The 16016-nt window shown below is 36.4% G+C and overlaps 1 protein-coding gene across 7 annotated transcripts in view; it reads right to left on the reverse strand.

Moving 5' to 3' along the window:
* The window catches only part of SOX5 (SRY-box transcription factor 5), a 1029303-nt gene that overhangs the window by 104954 nt on the left and 908333 nt on the right, over positions 1-16016 (reverse strand). For all 7 annotated transcript variants that reach the window (XM_031936285.1, XM_031936283.1, XM_031936282.1 and 4 more), the window contains one exon: positions 7263-7348. In XM_031936285.1, coding sequence (XP_031792145.1) covers positions 7263-7348 — 86 coding nt within the window. The remainder of the gene's footprint in view (positions 1-7262; positions 7349-16016) is intronic.

Below are 16016 nucleotides of genomic sequence, written 5' to 3' on the forward strand. Positions count from 1 at the left end.
TTTTATATATGTCTATACATACACTAACACATAATATAGGAATTCTCAAGTATTGTAACATTTGGTCTTTTCGTGTAAATTATAATGATTTTAAAAGAATTAGATAAACTGTAATAAGTGCTAAAACACATTCTTTATGCAGCAACCCATTGTTATGATAAGATAACGGGAGGAAAGAACAGGAGAGAGAGAGAGCTGTAGATTGTTCATACTCTTAGAATCTTCCAATGGGGGCAAGATAAAATATCAAGTTCCCTGACCATTAAATTAATATCATTTACTGCAGAAATCAATATATACTGCTTTGTTTTATTAAAACTTCTTATGACCATTAGCCATGATAGTTTCTTTCATTTGCAAGTAGCATTGAATACCTGCTATTTGCTAGGCATTCTTCTGGATATCTGAGATACATTATTGAACAACAGCAACAATTCCTGTCCTTGTGGGGTGGTACATTTGGAAAAGAAAGACAATACATAAGAAACATAATACATTTTAGAGTATATTTGAAGATGACTAGTGTTATAGAGAAAAATGTAGAATAAAAGAGCTAGGAAGTGTGATATCTCTTAGGATCCATCTTATGATTTTAAGTAGGTTGGTTAAGGTAGGCCTCAGAGAGATGGTATTAGAGTAACCACATGAATGAAGTGAAAGAATTAGCCTTCCATGCAGAGGGAAGAGCTAGCACAAAACTCTAGGAAGGGAGTATGCCTTGGTAAGACAAGGACCAGAAAAGAGCCTAATGTATCTGGAATAGACTGAGTAGGTGATGTGGAGCAAAACAGTTACAAAATTAATGTTTGTAAACATTGTAGTGCCAAACATGCTACTAGGCACAGAGAGTGTTTTCATACGTTTCTTTTATTTCATTAAATGAGACAGTTTACTATAAAATTTCAACATTATCTTAATTAACCAAATTCAAACTATTTTTTTCCTCTATCAGCAAACCATGCCTTTGATATTTGAAATTCTGCTATTGTCTCATTTTAAAAGGTGGAGATTAATTAATATAGAAAACTAATTATTAGTATTCAGTTTAATTTCAATATTATAAAGCAAGATAGCTATTTGAGCAAAATAGATGAATAATTTAATGAAAGTACACTGTTATGAGTCATCCTTCATTCTCTATTTAACACATATTTCTTGAGTCCATAAAATACTTCAAGCACTTGGTTAAGTACAAATGATGGTGAACCACTGACTTTACAGACTTTACCATCTGGTAGAGGCCAGAAAGTAGGATTTAAAACATTCTACCAGCAATGTGAGAAGGGAAATGCAGCATGCTCTCAGAACACACGGGAGCTACTTTAAGCCAGATTTAAGGATTTAAGACCAGTGAATTCTTTTTTTTTTTTTTTTTTTGTTGAGACGGAGTCTCGCTCTGTCGCCCAGGCTAGAGTGCAGTGGCTGGGCTCACTACAAGCTCCGCCTCCCGGATTCACGCCATTCTCCTGCCTCAGCCTCCCAAGTAGCTGGGACTACAGGCGCCCGCCACCTCGCCCGGCTAGTTTTTTGTACTTTTTTTTTTTAGTAGAGACGGGGTTTCATTGTGTTAGCCAGGATGATCTCGATCTCCTGACCTCGTGATCCGCCCGTCTCGGCCTCCCAAAGTGCTGGGATTACAGGCTTGAGCCACCGCGCCCGGACTAGACCAATGAATTCTTCCCTGAAAAAAGTGATGCTTTAACCTGAAACCTGAGGGGTAAGTGGGAGTTGGTTAGTAAAGATGGTGAGTAATGGGGTTATTTCCTGGGGTTAGTCCAGGAAGAGGAAACACCACTTGTAAAGATCCAGAGTTGAGAAAACTTCAAAACACCAGAGAGTAATTTAAGGTCCTTGAGCAGGAAGAGGACATGACAAAATTTTCTGAAATCAGCAAGGGACACGGATGAAGCTGGAAACCATCATTCTGAGCAAACTATTGCAAGTACAGAAAACCAAACACCGCATGTTCTCACTCATAGATGGGAACTGAACAATGAGAACACTTGGACACAGGATGGGGAACATCACACACCGGGGCCTGTCATGGGGTGGGGAGAGGGGAAGGGATAGCATTAGGAGAAATACCTAATGTAAATGCCGAGTTAATGGATGCGGTACACCAACACGGCACATGTATACACATGTAACAAACCTGCACGTTGTGCACGTGTACCCTAGAACTTAAAGTATAATAAATAAAAAAAAAAAAAACATAAAAAAATAAAGATTATTCTGACTAATGTATAGTGTATAGTGGAGAGTGCATTGAAGGGGGCAAGATGAAGACAGAAGACCAGTTTAGGGGCTGCTGTGGTGAATTAGAAAAGTAGTAAGGATAGCTCAACTCAAATGAGTGATAATTATGATGGAAGAAAATTGATAATTCTTGGTTTATTAGTAGGTGGAATGAAAAGCTAGTGAATGAATAAATGTATGGGGAAGAGGGAGGAAGAGAAGCTAAGAAGAACTCTCATGTTTCTGGGTTGAAAAATAGATGAGATGGAGTCATTCACTAAGACCAAAGAATAAGCAAGTCTAGGGACAAGGCAGACAACTACTGATGAGTTCCGTTTTGGACTCAGTTTACAGTGTCTGTAAATTTCTGTATATTTCCTCTTCATAGTCAACAAGCAGTTGGCTAATGTGAATTTGAAGCTCAAGGAAGATTTAAAATGCATAAAGAAAAAGACAGATTTAATATTAAAATAATAAATTGTGTCTTTGGTACATGCTAATTTGTATTATTTATATACATGATCTAGATTAAGCTGACTTTCTCCATAAAAATAAATATATATGAAGATTTTTAGAATATTTTAACTGCTTCTGAAAGTACACAGTAAGGTGATGTTTCTACATGAAGAATTTTTTATTATATAAGGATCTCCAGGGACATAATATAATAGTTAAGTAATAAACAGTAGTTTCCTTTAAAGCATATAATTTTGCTTGTCTTTTAAAATAATTGTACTTGTCTGCACTCTTTAATAAAAATTTTGGATTTGCTTATCATAATATTATCCAAGTGTGAACAATTATATGCAAAAGGTTATTTCAAATGAAAACACATATGGTAGGTAAATAAAGTCAACCATAAGTAGGAATAGATTTATAATGTCCCTTATTTAGGTGTTCAAGAAGTACTTGAATTAACATATATCCATGTAAAGAGGCATCAAATAGAAAATTCAGAGTCTGAAGTAGATAGCTGTCATTACAAATCCTGCTACTTCTTTCATTATTGCAAAGCACACAGAGTATTTGTATTAATATCAATTAGTCAGCATTATTGTTATAATTTCATTAGCTGGTTATGAGTTAACAAATGTCTGAAGAGGGCCAATGTCTCCAAAGATTAACATAAAGTCTCCTGTACTTGAAGAAGCAAATTGTTTAAAGCCATGGATTTTGGACTCTGTGACCCAGCTTTCCTCTTTGCCAAATGGAGATATTAATACACAACACAAAATGTTGTAATATGAATTAAATAAGATAATCCTTGGAAAATCTTTACCAGAGAAACTAGCTTAAGAAAATATTCCATAACCATGGGTGATATAAACTAGTGACATCAGTTGTTACGGCACTTTACATGAGTTAAAATCATTAGGTTTGGACCCAAGGAAAAGAAAACAGCATCCTTTTGTATTTAAAATATATATGACAGCATCCTTTTGTGTTTAAAATATATATCCCCTCCACATTACCATTGAATAAAACCACTAGTTCTTTGACAAGGCTATTTCAGTTGTTACTCCAACTGGTCTTCCTGCTGTCACCTCAACCCATCTTACTGCTGTCTTATCAAGTATAGCTGTGAGTTTATCACTACCTACTGAAAACATACACGAACAGATTAAACAAAAATAGAAAACGAATAAGAACAAGCCAACAACACAAACTCTTCAATGGTTCTAAAGAAAGACACCAGCAATTGGTGCTAGGCAGCACCCATACCAGCAATCATACTCCCCTTATTGAAACCTTGCTGTCCTGGCCCTACTTCAGTCAATGTTCATGACTGTCTCTCACCTCTCTCTCATTCTTCTCACCCCATCTTTCCATTCCCACAATACATATGAGCTTATGTCTGGTGAGGGAGCTGAGGAGAGAGAAGACTCGGTTAACAGCTTTACAGGGTGGCTTGGTTCTTAGTGGTCTTCCCTGCTTACCCAAAAAGCAGAAGTCATAGAAACTGGAGAAGCCAGAATAAAGCAAAAACTTGAACGTTGTTCCTCAACTGGTTTTTCGCCGAGCTAAAGACCTACAGACTCCTGCATCCATAGAAAGGTCTTAGGAGAACTGGACAGTGTACAGCTTGGTGGTGTATTACGTAACTAAAGAGACAGTAATGCCTGTTTTCTCTACTGAAGTTATCTAAAGCTGGAGGTAGGTTGCTGGAAAACAGTGTGGTGTTTGCTGCAGGCTGAGATGAGGACTGCGATGTACTACCACCGCAGCTCTAACAGGGCACAGAAGAGGACCTCAGTAGAAGACTACAGGGTTCTCCATGGAGCAGCACAGAGGGTGAACAAAGGCAGGTGTCATGCTACCCATGTAGCTCCTGGCCAGTAGTGGTGACATCCCAAATAAAAAAGAGGGCAGGAAGCATAGATCAACAGACCTGGCTACCCCACTCTTAACAGACCAAGAAAAGCTGTTCAATACACAAGAAAATAACACACACACCGTCTCCACGGTATCTCAGGGCAGACATACCTTCCTAAACCCACATCTGCACAGGAACAAAATTGGAGCTAAAGAAGCAAAAGAGTAAGCTGCACCCTTCTTACTTCTGGTCTCTAGAGCTGGGATTCTTAACTAACGATGGAAGGGGAAACAGTGAGATATGAAATGGATATAAGATTAAAGTTTCCATCAGGACTGAATTTTAATAACTGAAAGGACTGGAAAGTGATGCAGTCTACACAAGGTATTAAGAGACGGAAAATAGAGATTTAACAGAGCATAATTAAAAGCAGATTTTGGTGAAAATTAAAACTGGCCCATATATTATACTCCACTGAGATGAAACATCTCAAAAATAGGTTTCAAAGATCGGGGTGAATTTTAGGTAAGGCTTATAATAAAACATCTGACTCGGCATTGTAGTTAGCTTTTCTGTCAACCATCTCGGCAGGTTTGTGGAGAAAAAAAGAATTTGGATGCTATTTTAAGGCAAGGGGAGGGAGAGTAACAGATATCCTTTATAGCTCTGGGGAAGGCTGAAGTCAAGGTCAAGGGGTCTGTGAATACTGTGTCAGGAACAAGCAGAAAAGTGAGTTGGTGTAAGCATCCTAGCAAAAGTGAGAGTCAGTCCACTTCAAAGAAAAGCCAGGTTCTCTGATACGACATGTTTTAGTCATGTGTTTGATTCTGAATAACAGTTATTTTCTCACTGCAAAAAACAAACAAACAAAAAACCCATGTTTTTGTATGTTTATGTGAATGTGTTTTAATAGTAGCTGATGGCTTTCCATGAAAAACTTTTGGATTATTAATTTTCTTGTTATACTACAGTATTGATTATTTGAGGCTATAAAACTCATGCATTTTATGGGTACAATACCACTTGTATGAAAGGAACTTTATCCCATTTACATATCAAATCATAGTTAAAGTAAGAGCATATATGTTTGGTGTCTAAAGTTTCTCTTGTTCGGTGACAAAACTGTTTATATTTTAATATCTCAAGATAATCTCAAATATAAGAATAAAAATAAAAATCAGCATCAAACAGTCTCATACTGTCTCTATAGGAAAAGTTGATTAGATTGTTGCTTAACATAGCTACTTTCGAAGAGAGTCCTGCAATGAACATAGGAGTTGCCTCTAATTTGCTCTCACTTCCTCTCGTCACTAATCCAACGGTCAAAGGAGAATGTCTAACTTGCTTTGAAAATCAACATCTGAAATCTCTAAAACTCCTATTCCTATATTTAATCTATTGCTGGATATTATTCCCTCTTGCTAATTCCACTACTCTTTTTAGTTTTACCTATTACAATCACTTTTTCGTGTTATAGTTATTCCCCAGATGCCATTTCAAATGGTAACAAATGTTATGTTACTTTTATTGTCCCCATGGCTCCAACACTTCCCAAGGCATTTCCAGCTCAAAGAAAACAGATACTCACAGTGTAGTTCTTCGCAGAAAAGGTAGAATAGAAATGAATGTTATTAACCTCTGTAGAACACAGTATGTCTCAGCTTTCACACTGGTAGTTCCTCCTGTGAAACTCAACTGGCCTTTCAGAAACACACCAGGTCTTCTGATAAACCCATGTGCAGGCCAGATGTATCTGTCTCTTGATGCTACAATATAAAACTGTATTTTCCTCATAGACTAAGATCATCTATCATGACAATACCTTTTCATGAAGAAAAATTAATTATTAAGTATAACTGCTTTATCTCTGGCTTCATAGGCATACTGTGTCTTTCAGGCTAACGAACATATAAAACTTCTCACAAGAGGAGTCCTATTATTAGATGATTTTCTATTCCCATTACTTGCATAACCACAAGGTCCATAGCGATAGAAACTAAGGAATGTTTTGTGGGATGCTGATTCAAAAATGTCAACAGTTAATCAAAGCTACCTGTTACTATAATTATATTGATTTTCTTTTCAACCTCACAGACAAAGCTTCTCAAATCACTTGGACATCTGGTAAAATTATCGTTGACATTCTCGGATTATAGGAATATGTATTTCGCATGGCTAGAAAAGTCCTAATTGTAATGACTGGGACACAGTTGTGCTTATTTAGTCTCCAGCTTATTTGGTCTACTTTTCCTTGCTTGCCCAACTGAGCTGGCATTAGCAGGAGAACAAAGAGACCTACAGACCATTTCAATGATACTGGGCATCCTGAGCAATTTTAAATACATTTTTGTTAAGTCACCTTGCTCCTCAAGTGTCTGAATACCTTTTGCAGGTTGTTTTGTTCTTTTTACCTTGATAAGGACCATTCTGTGACAAAATTATGGCACACAGTCATCAAGCAAAACTACAGCTCACTTTCTTAATCATACAGGCAAGAAAAGAAATACAATAAGCTATGTTTAGTGCAGAAAACAGGGCTAAAAATTAAGAGAATCAACATTTCAACTTTTGGTTGAGGATCAGTACAAATAAATTCAAAAACAGAAAGTGTGAGACAAATATCACGAGTCAGTTTTATTTTGCTTTAACACCATAATAGCTGTTTTCGATATTTACTTAACCTTTGTCTCCTCTGTATTGTTTCCTGACTTACCTGCAGTTGGAGTGGGCCTAAGCCTGGTGTTGCTGCGGCAGCAGCTGCCATGGTAGTTGGGATCAGCTGAACAGGGTAAGGGTCACCTAAGTAAGAGAATAATAGAGGCGTCAGCACCTTTTATCTACTCTCCACCTGCAAATTAAACTCATGCATTCACTCTTTCCAAAAGCCTTCTTTTGTGTGCCTTGCTGAGGCCTAATGAAAAGCTCTATTGTGCAGCCTTTTACTAACACTCTTTTCACAATTCTGGCTGAGAGAGGAATGTGAATAAAAGGCACAAGCAATTAAGGCGGAAACCTCATCCTTTTTTCATGATGTATTTAGGAAAATGGGAGGGAAAGTGAGCATTGATCAGAGGGCTGCACTTTATAACACACACGCGCGTGCACACACACACAATTTTAATACGAGCACAGTAACTCCTCAGCAAATTTACAGTATTATTATAAAAGGAACTTAACTTACTTTTATTTTAATGAATTAAACTCCAAAGATTTAAACAAAGTAGCTTATCTTCGAAATGCTATGTTACTGTCTTGATTCAAATAATCTCTTAAAGAATATCGTATGGACAAATTAACAATGAAGAAAACATTTTATGTGTTTTTCAAGTTATATGAAATGTTGGCATCTTTGTTATCCAGGGATAAATGTTTACAAAACTATATTGTAATGAAAATGGAAAATAGATCGCTTCCCCACCGAAGTTTTTTATCTATTAAAAAGACACAGTAATTCAAAATTAATCCTGAAGTTTTATTGTTATATGACCTGTAAAAATATAGGCACACACACAAACATACAGAGAAGCACATACAGAAGATTATTCTGCTTATTTTTGATGCAAATCAAGGGGTTTTCTTAATGAGTAAAGAGGTACAATAGTTGCATAGGGCCCAGTGATTTGCTAAGAAATATAAGTAATGTACATTATTTGTTATCTGACACATGACCATAGCAAATAACTAAAAATAATAGAACAATTCTGTAATACATAAAACATTTTGTAGAAATCTAATTTATAAAAAATGTGTTGAATACTGTATACATGAAAAATATAACTTAAAATAACTCAGTTAATAGAGCCATTCAAAAACATTTATCGAGTAACTGCTATGTATTAAGCACTCCTCTTGGCACTAGATATAAAGCTTTGGAAAAGATTAATATGCAGATGTGAATTTACTGGGAGTTTAATGAAGCGTAAACTTTGGGCTTTTGAAAATGGCCTCTTGCAGTATGTTCACTATATATTTTTATATTTGTCATATATTTTTATACTTATCAGTTTTTGTAATTTGTTGTGATTTCTTGTTATAAATGAATATTCACTTTTGTACCTAAGTGTGTGTGTTTGTGTGTGTACCTGAGTACATAAAATTTTTGCATTTTTATTCTAAAGAGAGTCTGCCAGGTTATTTTTTAGGCTTCAAAATAGCTGGATCTACCTCTGCGGATCTGGCCTTCCAAAAGCTTACACTTTAATGGGAGAAAAAGATAATTAAATGATTAGTATCAAATATAATGGCAGTTAAGACAATGAAGTAGATAATGCTATGGACTGCACTGTGATTGTCCCAAACCTAGTCTAATAGGTCAAACACAGCCTCCAGGAAAAGGTCATGTTTAAGCTGAAACTTGAATTAAATTATGGTTAGCTAGACAAAGAAGGGAAGAAAGAATGTTCCAGGCAGGGAGACAATTTTCATGAAGAATCAAATGGAAGTGTTAGTCATAACCCAGTCCCTGCATTGCTGAAGTACAGAGAGCAGGTAGGGATTGAGATCAATGGGATTGGGGAGGGAGTCACATGCCAGATTATGTGTGATTTTTGTAAATATTAAATGATCTAAACTTTATCCTATAGGGTAAAGGAAATCATGAACGTGGAAAACAGATGGGTGGAATCAAATCACTTGAATTGGAGGTTGAGAGCTGTAATCAACTAGTAAACGGATGCAGAAATCTGTATAAAAGGTAATAATGGTCGGACTAGGGTGGTGACATGGGGATGGAGAGTGAGGCAGGGACTCAAGTGATATTTAAATGGTATAACTGGTAAAACTTAATGACTGTTACATATGAGAGTAAGAGAAGATTCAAGGATGACTTCCAGGTTTTTCACTAAAACAACTGATTGACATGTGGTGGTACATACTGGGTTAGTAAACACTGATTAGAAGCAAGACTGCCAGGTGGGGCCTAAAGGGTGTTGCTGGGGGGAAGGAACAAAGAGTTCTGTTTTAGATATTTTAAGTTTGAAATTATGATTAGATATCTAAGTTGAGGTATTTATTAGATACTTGATAAACATGTTAAAATTTTAGGGGAAAAGCCCTTACAGGAGATACATACTTGAGAGTGGTTAGCATGTATCTGGAATTTAAGCTGTAAGCCTTGATGAGACCACTTAGGAGTTAACTGTAGATAAAAAAGAGGTCCAAAAAATTGGACTGTGGGAGGTACTAACATTTATAGTCAGGGAGATAGGTAACTAGCAGAAGAGACTGAGAAGAAATGTAAATTTGGTATTCCAGAAGCCAAGTAAAGAAAGACTTCCAGACAGTGATTATTTTTTTCCGTGCTGGATTTAATAATGTGGACATCATTGGCAACTGCAACAGTGGCGGTTTCAGTGGAGTGGAGGTTGAGAAAGCCTAATCAGAAAGAGTTTGATCAAGAGAGGATGATCGAAAGAAAGGAACTGGAGGCAGGAAGTGCAGACCCTTGCTTTTCAATGCAAGATTCTAGATGAGGAGCATTGGCATCACCTAGGAGGTTCTTGGAAATGCACATTTTTAGAACCCACCCTAAAGCTACTGTGCAGGCAGCCCCTAAGATAGAACCTCCAATGACTCCCACTCCCTGGTATTTATGTCCCATGTAATCCTCTCCCTTTCAGTGTGGCCTGGATCTGGTAATTGCCTTCTAATGCATAGAATATGGCTAAAGTAATGATATTTTACTTTTGAGATTAAGTTACAAAATATTTTGGCTGTCTTGGTCGCCCTTACCCTCTCTGTTGGAGCAAGCAGCTAGGTTGTAAGCTGCTCTATGGAAAGACTCACATAGCAAAGGACAGATGTTTTTGGCCAATAGCAAGCAAAGAAATGGGGCATACCAACAGTTAATGAAGGGAGCTTGGAACAGATTCTCCCCAGGCCAAGCCTAGAGATGACTGCAATCAAGGCCAGTATCTTGACTACAGTGGGAAAGATCCTGAGCCAGAGGTACCCAGCATGGCTGTGTCCAAATAAATGTTTGTTGTTTTAAGGCACAACAGTTTTAAGCTAATTTATTGAAGTAGGAAACATGTGACATCTGAATCAGAATTTAAATTTTAACAAGAGCCCTAGATTATTTGTATGCATATTAGAGTCTGAGAAGTGCTAGAACAGACAATTACACTGAGGTGTTTTACAGTAGCTAGTGAAAGTTATGTGATCAAGCAAACTTTATAAGAAGGTACATATGTGGAGAAATTATACCATGCTCATATGCTAATGAGAAAGATTCAGTAAATAGAGCAAAAACTTATGATACAGGAGAGAGAAGGGACAACCAATATTACATGATGATGCTTTGTTTATCATTTCATATTTTTAGTATTTAATCTCCAAAACACTATCCAATTTTATAACAGGACATTTAGATATTTAAAAGCTAAATTCATGCAAACTAGTTAAAATTGTAAACACTATCATAGTAAGACTATTAGAATTGACAATTTAAATGCTTCAAACTACATAATTCATTTGTATTCTTAACTTAGGATACATCATCTTAAAATTAACAAAAGCAAAATTGTAGAGGCTGTGGTACTTTTCACAGTGAAAATTCATTTTATATGATTTATTTTCCCTGTCGTAAATTAACCAATTCATAAGCACTTTAACATTTCTCATGAACAGAATTCTGCTAGCTGCTGTGAGACAAAACAAAACTTGGTCTGTATTTACTGCATTTCTGTCTTTTCTAATTAAGTGCTTTTTTGAATAATGTTGACCATCATCAGTAGATACTATAGGCGGTAAGGGAGAACTAATCTAGGCTTGGCTTCAATCTTAAGGGAATAGTTAAAGAAGAAAATAAGAGTGAGCTTGGCCTTGAAAATGTGCAGGTGGAGGGGAGGAGAGACGTTTCAGGTAGGGTGAAACGCATCAAAGCAGGAGTATGACATGCTAAAGGAATGTAGAGAAAAAACAGTTTAAATAACAGGTGATAGAATAAAGTAGAGGGAAAAGAGATTGAAGACAAGGAGTTGGGAAACTTTTAATACTCCAATCTTGAGATCTGGATATGAAAAGGCAATGGACAAGAAATGAAACTTTAAGAAGCATTATTAAAGAGGTTAAGTAGTAGGAAGTATTAAGGATCACCTGATTCTCCATCCTAGAGACAAAGACATATTCCCAAATTTGTTTGTGATGTATTCCTAAATTTGCTTAACTCCTAAATTTAGCAAAACACCTGCAGATGTTTGGGACACTTTTGCTTTACTGGCATCTAATTATTAATATCAAATTATATATACATTTAAAGCTCATTACTTGCAATACAGATTATTCTATAAAATTTTAAAATATGCATTATGTTAGAATCTTTTTATTTATTTCCTAAATTAATGAATGTGTATCAATGAAATTAACATTATCTTTCTTTTGGATATGTATACATATGCAAATAGCTATTATGTTTTACTCATGCCATATTGCATGTGTGTAAATGTATGTATACACAGGAATACCTTGGAGATTTTGTAAGTTTGGTTCCAACTACCACAATAAAGCAAGTTATGCACACTTGTTTTGTTTCACAGTGCATATAAAAGTCAGGTTCAGACAAAACTATAGTCTATTAAGTGTGCAATAGCATTATGCCTAAAAAATATGCATACCTTAATAAAAAAAATAGTTTATTGCTAAAAAATGCTATCATCTGAGCCTTCAGTGAGTTGTAATCTTTTTGCTCGTTAAAGGCCTTGCCTTGATGTTGATGGCTGCTGACTGATCAGGATGCTGGCTGTTGAAGGTTAGGGTGGCTGTGGGAATGGGAATTCCCTTCCTTTTCTTCTCTTTCTTTTGTTTTTGAGACAGGGTCTGGCTCTGTCACCCAGGGTGGAGTGCAGTGACACAAACATTACTCACTGCAGCCTTGAAGTCTTGGGCTCAGGCAATCCTCTCACCTCAGTCTCTTGGGTAGCTGGGACCACATGCCCACACCACTCCGACCAGCTAATTTTTTGTAAAAACAAGGTTTTGTAATATTGACCAGGCTGGACTTGAACTCCTGGGCTCAAGAAATCCACCTGCCTTGGCCTCTCAAAATGCTGGGATTATAGGCATGAGCCACCGTGCCTGGTAGGAATTTCTTCAAAGAAGACAACAATGAAGTTTGCAACACTGACTGACTCTTCCTTTCACAAAAGATCTTTCTGTAGCATGTGATGCTAACTGATAGCACTTATCTACAGCAGAACTTCTTTCAGCTTTGAAGTTCCATCAAACCCTGCCACTGCTTCATCAACTACGTTTATTTAATGTTCTCAATCCTTTGTTGTCATTTCAATAATGCTCACGTCATCTTCACCAGGAATAGAATTCATTTCAAGAAACCATTTTCTTTGCTCATTCATAAGAAGAAACTCCTCACCCATTCAAGTTTTATCATGAGATTGCAGCAATTTAGTCACACTTCAGGCCCCATTTCTAATTCTAGTTCTACTGCTATTTCCAGCACATCTGCAATTATTTCCACCACATCTGCAATTATTTCCTCCACTGATGTCTTGAACCCCTCAAAGTCATCCAAGAGGGGTAAAATCGAATTCTTTCAAAATCCTGTTAATGTTGGTATTTTGACCTCCTCCCATCAATCATTAATGTTCTTAATAGCATTTACAATTGTAAATCTTTTCTAGAAGTTTTTCACGAATTACTTTTTTCCAGATCCATCAGAGGAATCTCTATGGCAGTGACAGACTTATGAAATGTATTTCTGAAATAATAGGGCTTGAAAGTCAAAATTACTCCTTGACTCGTTGGCTATAGAACAAATGTTGTATGAGCAGGCATGAAACAACATCCATCTCCTTGTACACTACCATCAGAGTTCTTGGGTGACTGGGTGCAACTGTCAATGAGCAGTAATATTTTGAAAGAAATGTTTTTCCTGAGCTGTGGGTCTCACTAGTGGGCTTAAAATATTCAGTAAATCACGCTGTAAGTAGATGTGCTGTCATTCAGGATTTTGCTGTTCCATTTATAGAACACAGGAAAGGTAGATGTAGCTTAATTCTTAACAAAATTAAGATTTTCAAAATGGCAAATGAGCTTTGGCTTCAACTTAATTCACCAGCTGCAGTAGCTCCTAAGAGTCAGCTTGTCCTTTGAAGCCAGGCATTGATGTGTCCTCTCTAGCTATGAAAGTCCTGGATGGCATCTTCTTCCAGTGAAAGGCTGTTTTACCTACATTGAAAATCTGTTGGTTAGTGTAGCCACTTTTGCATCAATGACCTTAGCCAAATCTTCTGGATAACTTGCTGCTGCTACTACGTCAGTACTTGCTGCCTTATCTTGCATTTTTATGTTACGTAGATGGCTTCCTGAACCAACCTCCCCAACATCAAACTTTTCTTCTGCAGCTTTCTCATCTCTCTCAGCCTTCATAGTCATAGAATTGAAGAGAGTTACGGGTCCTTGCTCTGGATTAGGCTTTGGCTTAAGGGAATGTTGTGGCTGGTCTGATCTTCTATCTCAATTACTCGAACTTTCTGCAACTCAACAATAAGGCTGTTTCACTTTCTTATTATTTGTGTGTTCACTGGCATAGCACTTTTAATTTCCTTCAAGAACTTTTCCTTTGCATTTGCAACTTGTCTGTCTGGTGCAAGACGCCTAGCTTTCAGCCTACTCCAATTTATGACACACCCTCTTCACCAAGCTCAATCATTTCTAGCTTCTTATTTAAAGTGACGGATGTGGGACTCTTCACTTGAACACTCAGAGGCCATTGTTGGGTTATTAATTGGCCTAATTTCAATATGGTTGTGTTTCAGGAAATAGGGAGGCCCATGGAGAGGAAGGAAGAGAGGAGAATAACCAGTTGGTGAAGCAGTCAGAACGCAAACATTTTTTACGTTTCCCATCTTATGTGGGTGCAGTTTATGGCATCCCAAAACAATTAAAACTGTAAGATCAAAGATCACTGATCACAGATCACCATAACATATAACAATAACCGAGTTTGAAATATTGCAAAAAATTATCAAAATATGACAAAGAGACACGAAGCGAGCACATGCTGTTGGAAAAATGGTGCTGATAGACTTGCTCTATGCAGAATTGCTATAAACCTTCAATTTGTAAAAAATGCAATCTGCATGAAACACACTAAAGTGAAGCACAATAAAATGAGGTATTCCTGTATGTGAAAGTTTATATAAGCTAACTAATTTTTATATGTGTTGTGGGTTGAATTATGTCTGCCTACAAGTTGATATGTTCAAGTTGTTACTACTCGTACTCCAGAATGTGACTATATTTAAAAATAGACCCTTTAAAGAGGTAATTTAAGATAAAATTAAGTCATATGCATGGGACTTAACCAAATATGTCTGGTGTTCTTATAAGCAGAACAAATTAGGACACACAAAAAATAGAGTCTGGTATGACCAGGTGTGGATGTAGAGAGAAGGTGCTCATCTACAGGCTGCAAAGAGAGGTATCAGAAGAAACAACCCTGCTGACGCTCTGATCTCAGCTACACAGCATACAGAGCTGTGAAAAAATAAGTTTCTGTTGTTCAAGCCACTCAGTCTGTGGTATTTTGTTATAGCAGCCATAACAAATTTATGTTTTATGTTTTCCATATACGGCCTTATGTCAATATATTTGGTGTTTAAGTGAACTGGGGAAAACAAAAGACTGGCAGCAGGAATTTAAAAGACTACTACAGTTATTACATATCTTTAATCATATATAGTTTCAAATATACAAATATAACCAATATGTTGACTAATTTCAAAAGGATTTTGTCTAATAGCACTATGCTATTTCAACGATGTTCACCCAGCACATAAGCACGATTAACTTAAAGCATGTCTCTACTTTGTTATCATTTTTTCAAGCCAAGATTACTTTGGTTGAAGTATGCTCCAAGTTATAACAAAGTAAATACAAATAAAATGCCTGTGAAAAATTTCAATACAGTCATTTAACTCTCAATTTGAAAAATTCAAAATATATTACGTGGATGTGTCAGTGTTCCATAGTGGACACAGAATCTGCAAAGCTTCACAAACAAGGTCGGGGTAATTTTTAATGGCAAAGGAAAAATACAGAAGATGCTGTACAAAAAAGTTTTTATTGAAGTAAATATTGTCATCTATTTGTACCATTCCTCAATTAACTGTACTAAAAAAAATTACAACAGGTTTATTTTGTAAATACCTCACAAGGTTCATACTTGGTAAAAAAAATCATATAATGGAAAACTTTGACTTTTAAAGTTCAACCATGTGTAAGTTATTCAAACTGACTTTCAAGTAGTTAAAAGTAATTTCTTCTACTCTTCCCTAGGTTTTAACCATTTGAACAATTTTTCCCTAAGCCTTTCCAAAATTAATTTGCTTCTTATTTCAAGACCAAGCATGGAAATTCTAGCTCAAAACCAAAATATTTCAAAAAGCTAAAAAGTATACTGAGGCTGAGATTGAGTTAGGCCTTGAATATAAAATACGAAGTAGAAAAG

The sequence above is a fragment of the Piliocolobus tephrosceles genome, chromosome 10 (genome assembly GCF_002776525.5).
Source record: "Piliocolobus tephrosceles isolate RC106 chromosome 10, ASM277652v3, whole genome shotgun sequence".
Lineage (NCBI taxonomy): Eukaryota > Metazoa > Chordata > Mammalia > Primates > Cercopithecidae > Piliocolobus > Piliocolobus tephrosceles.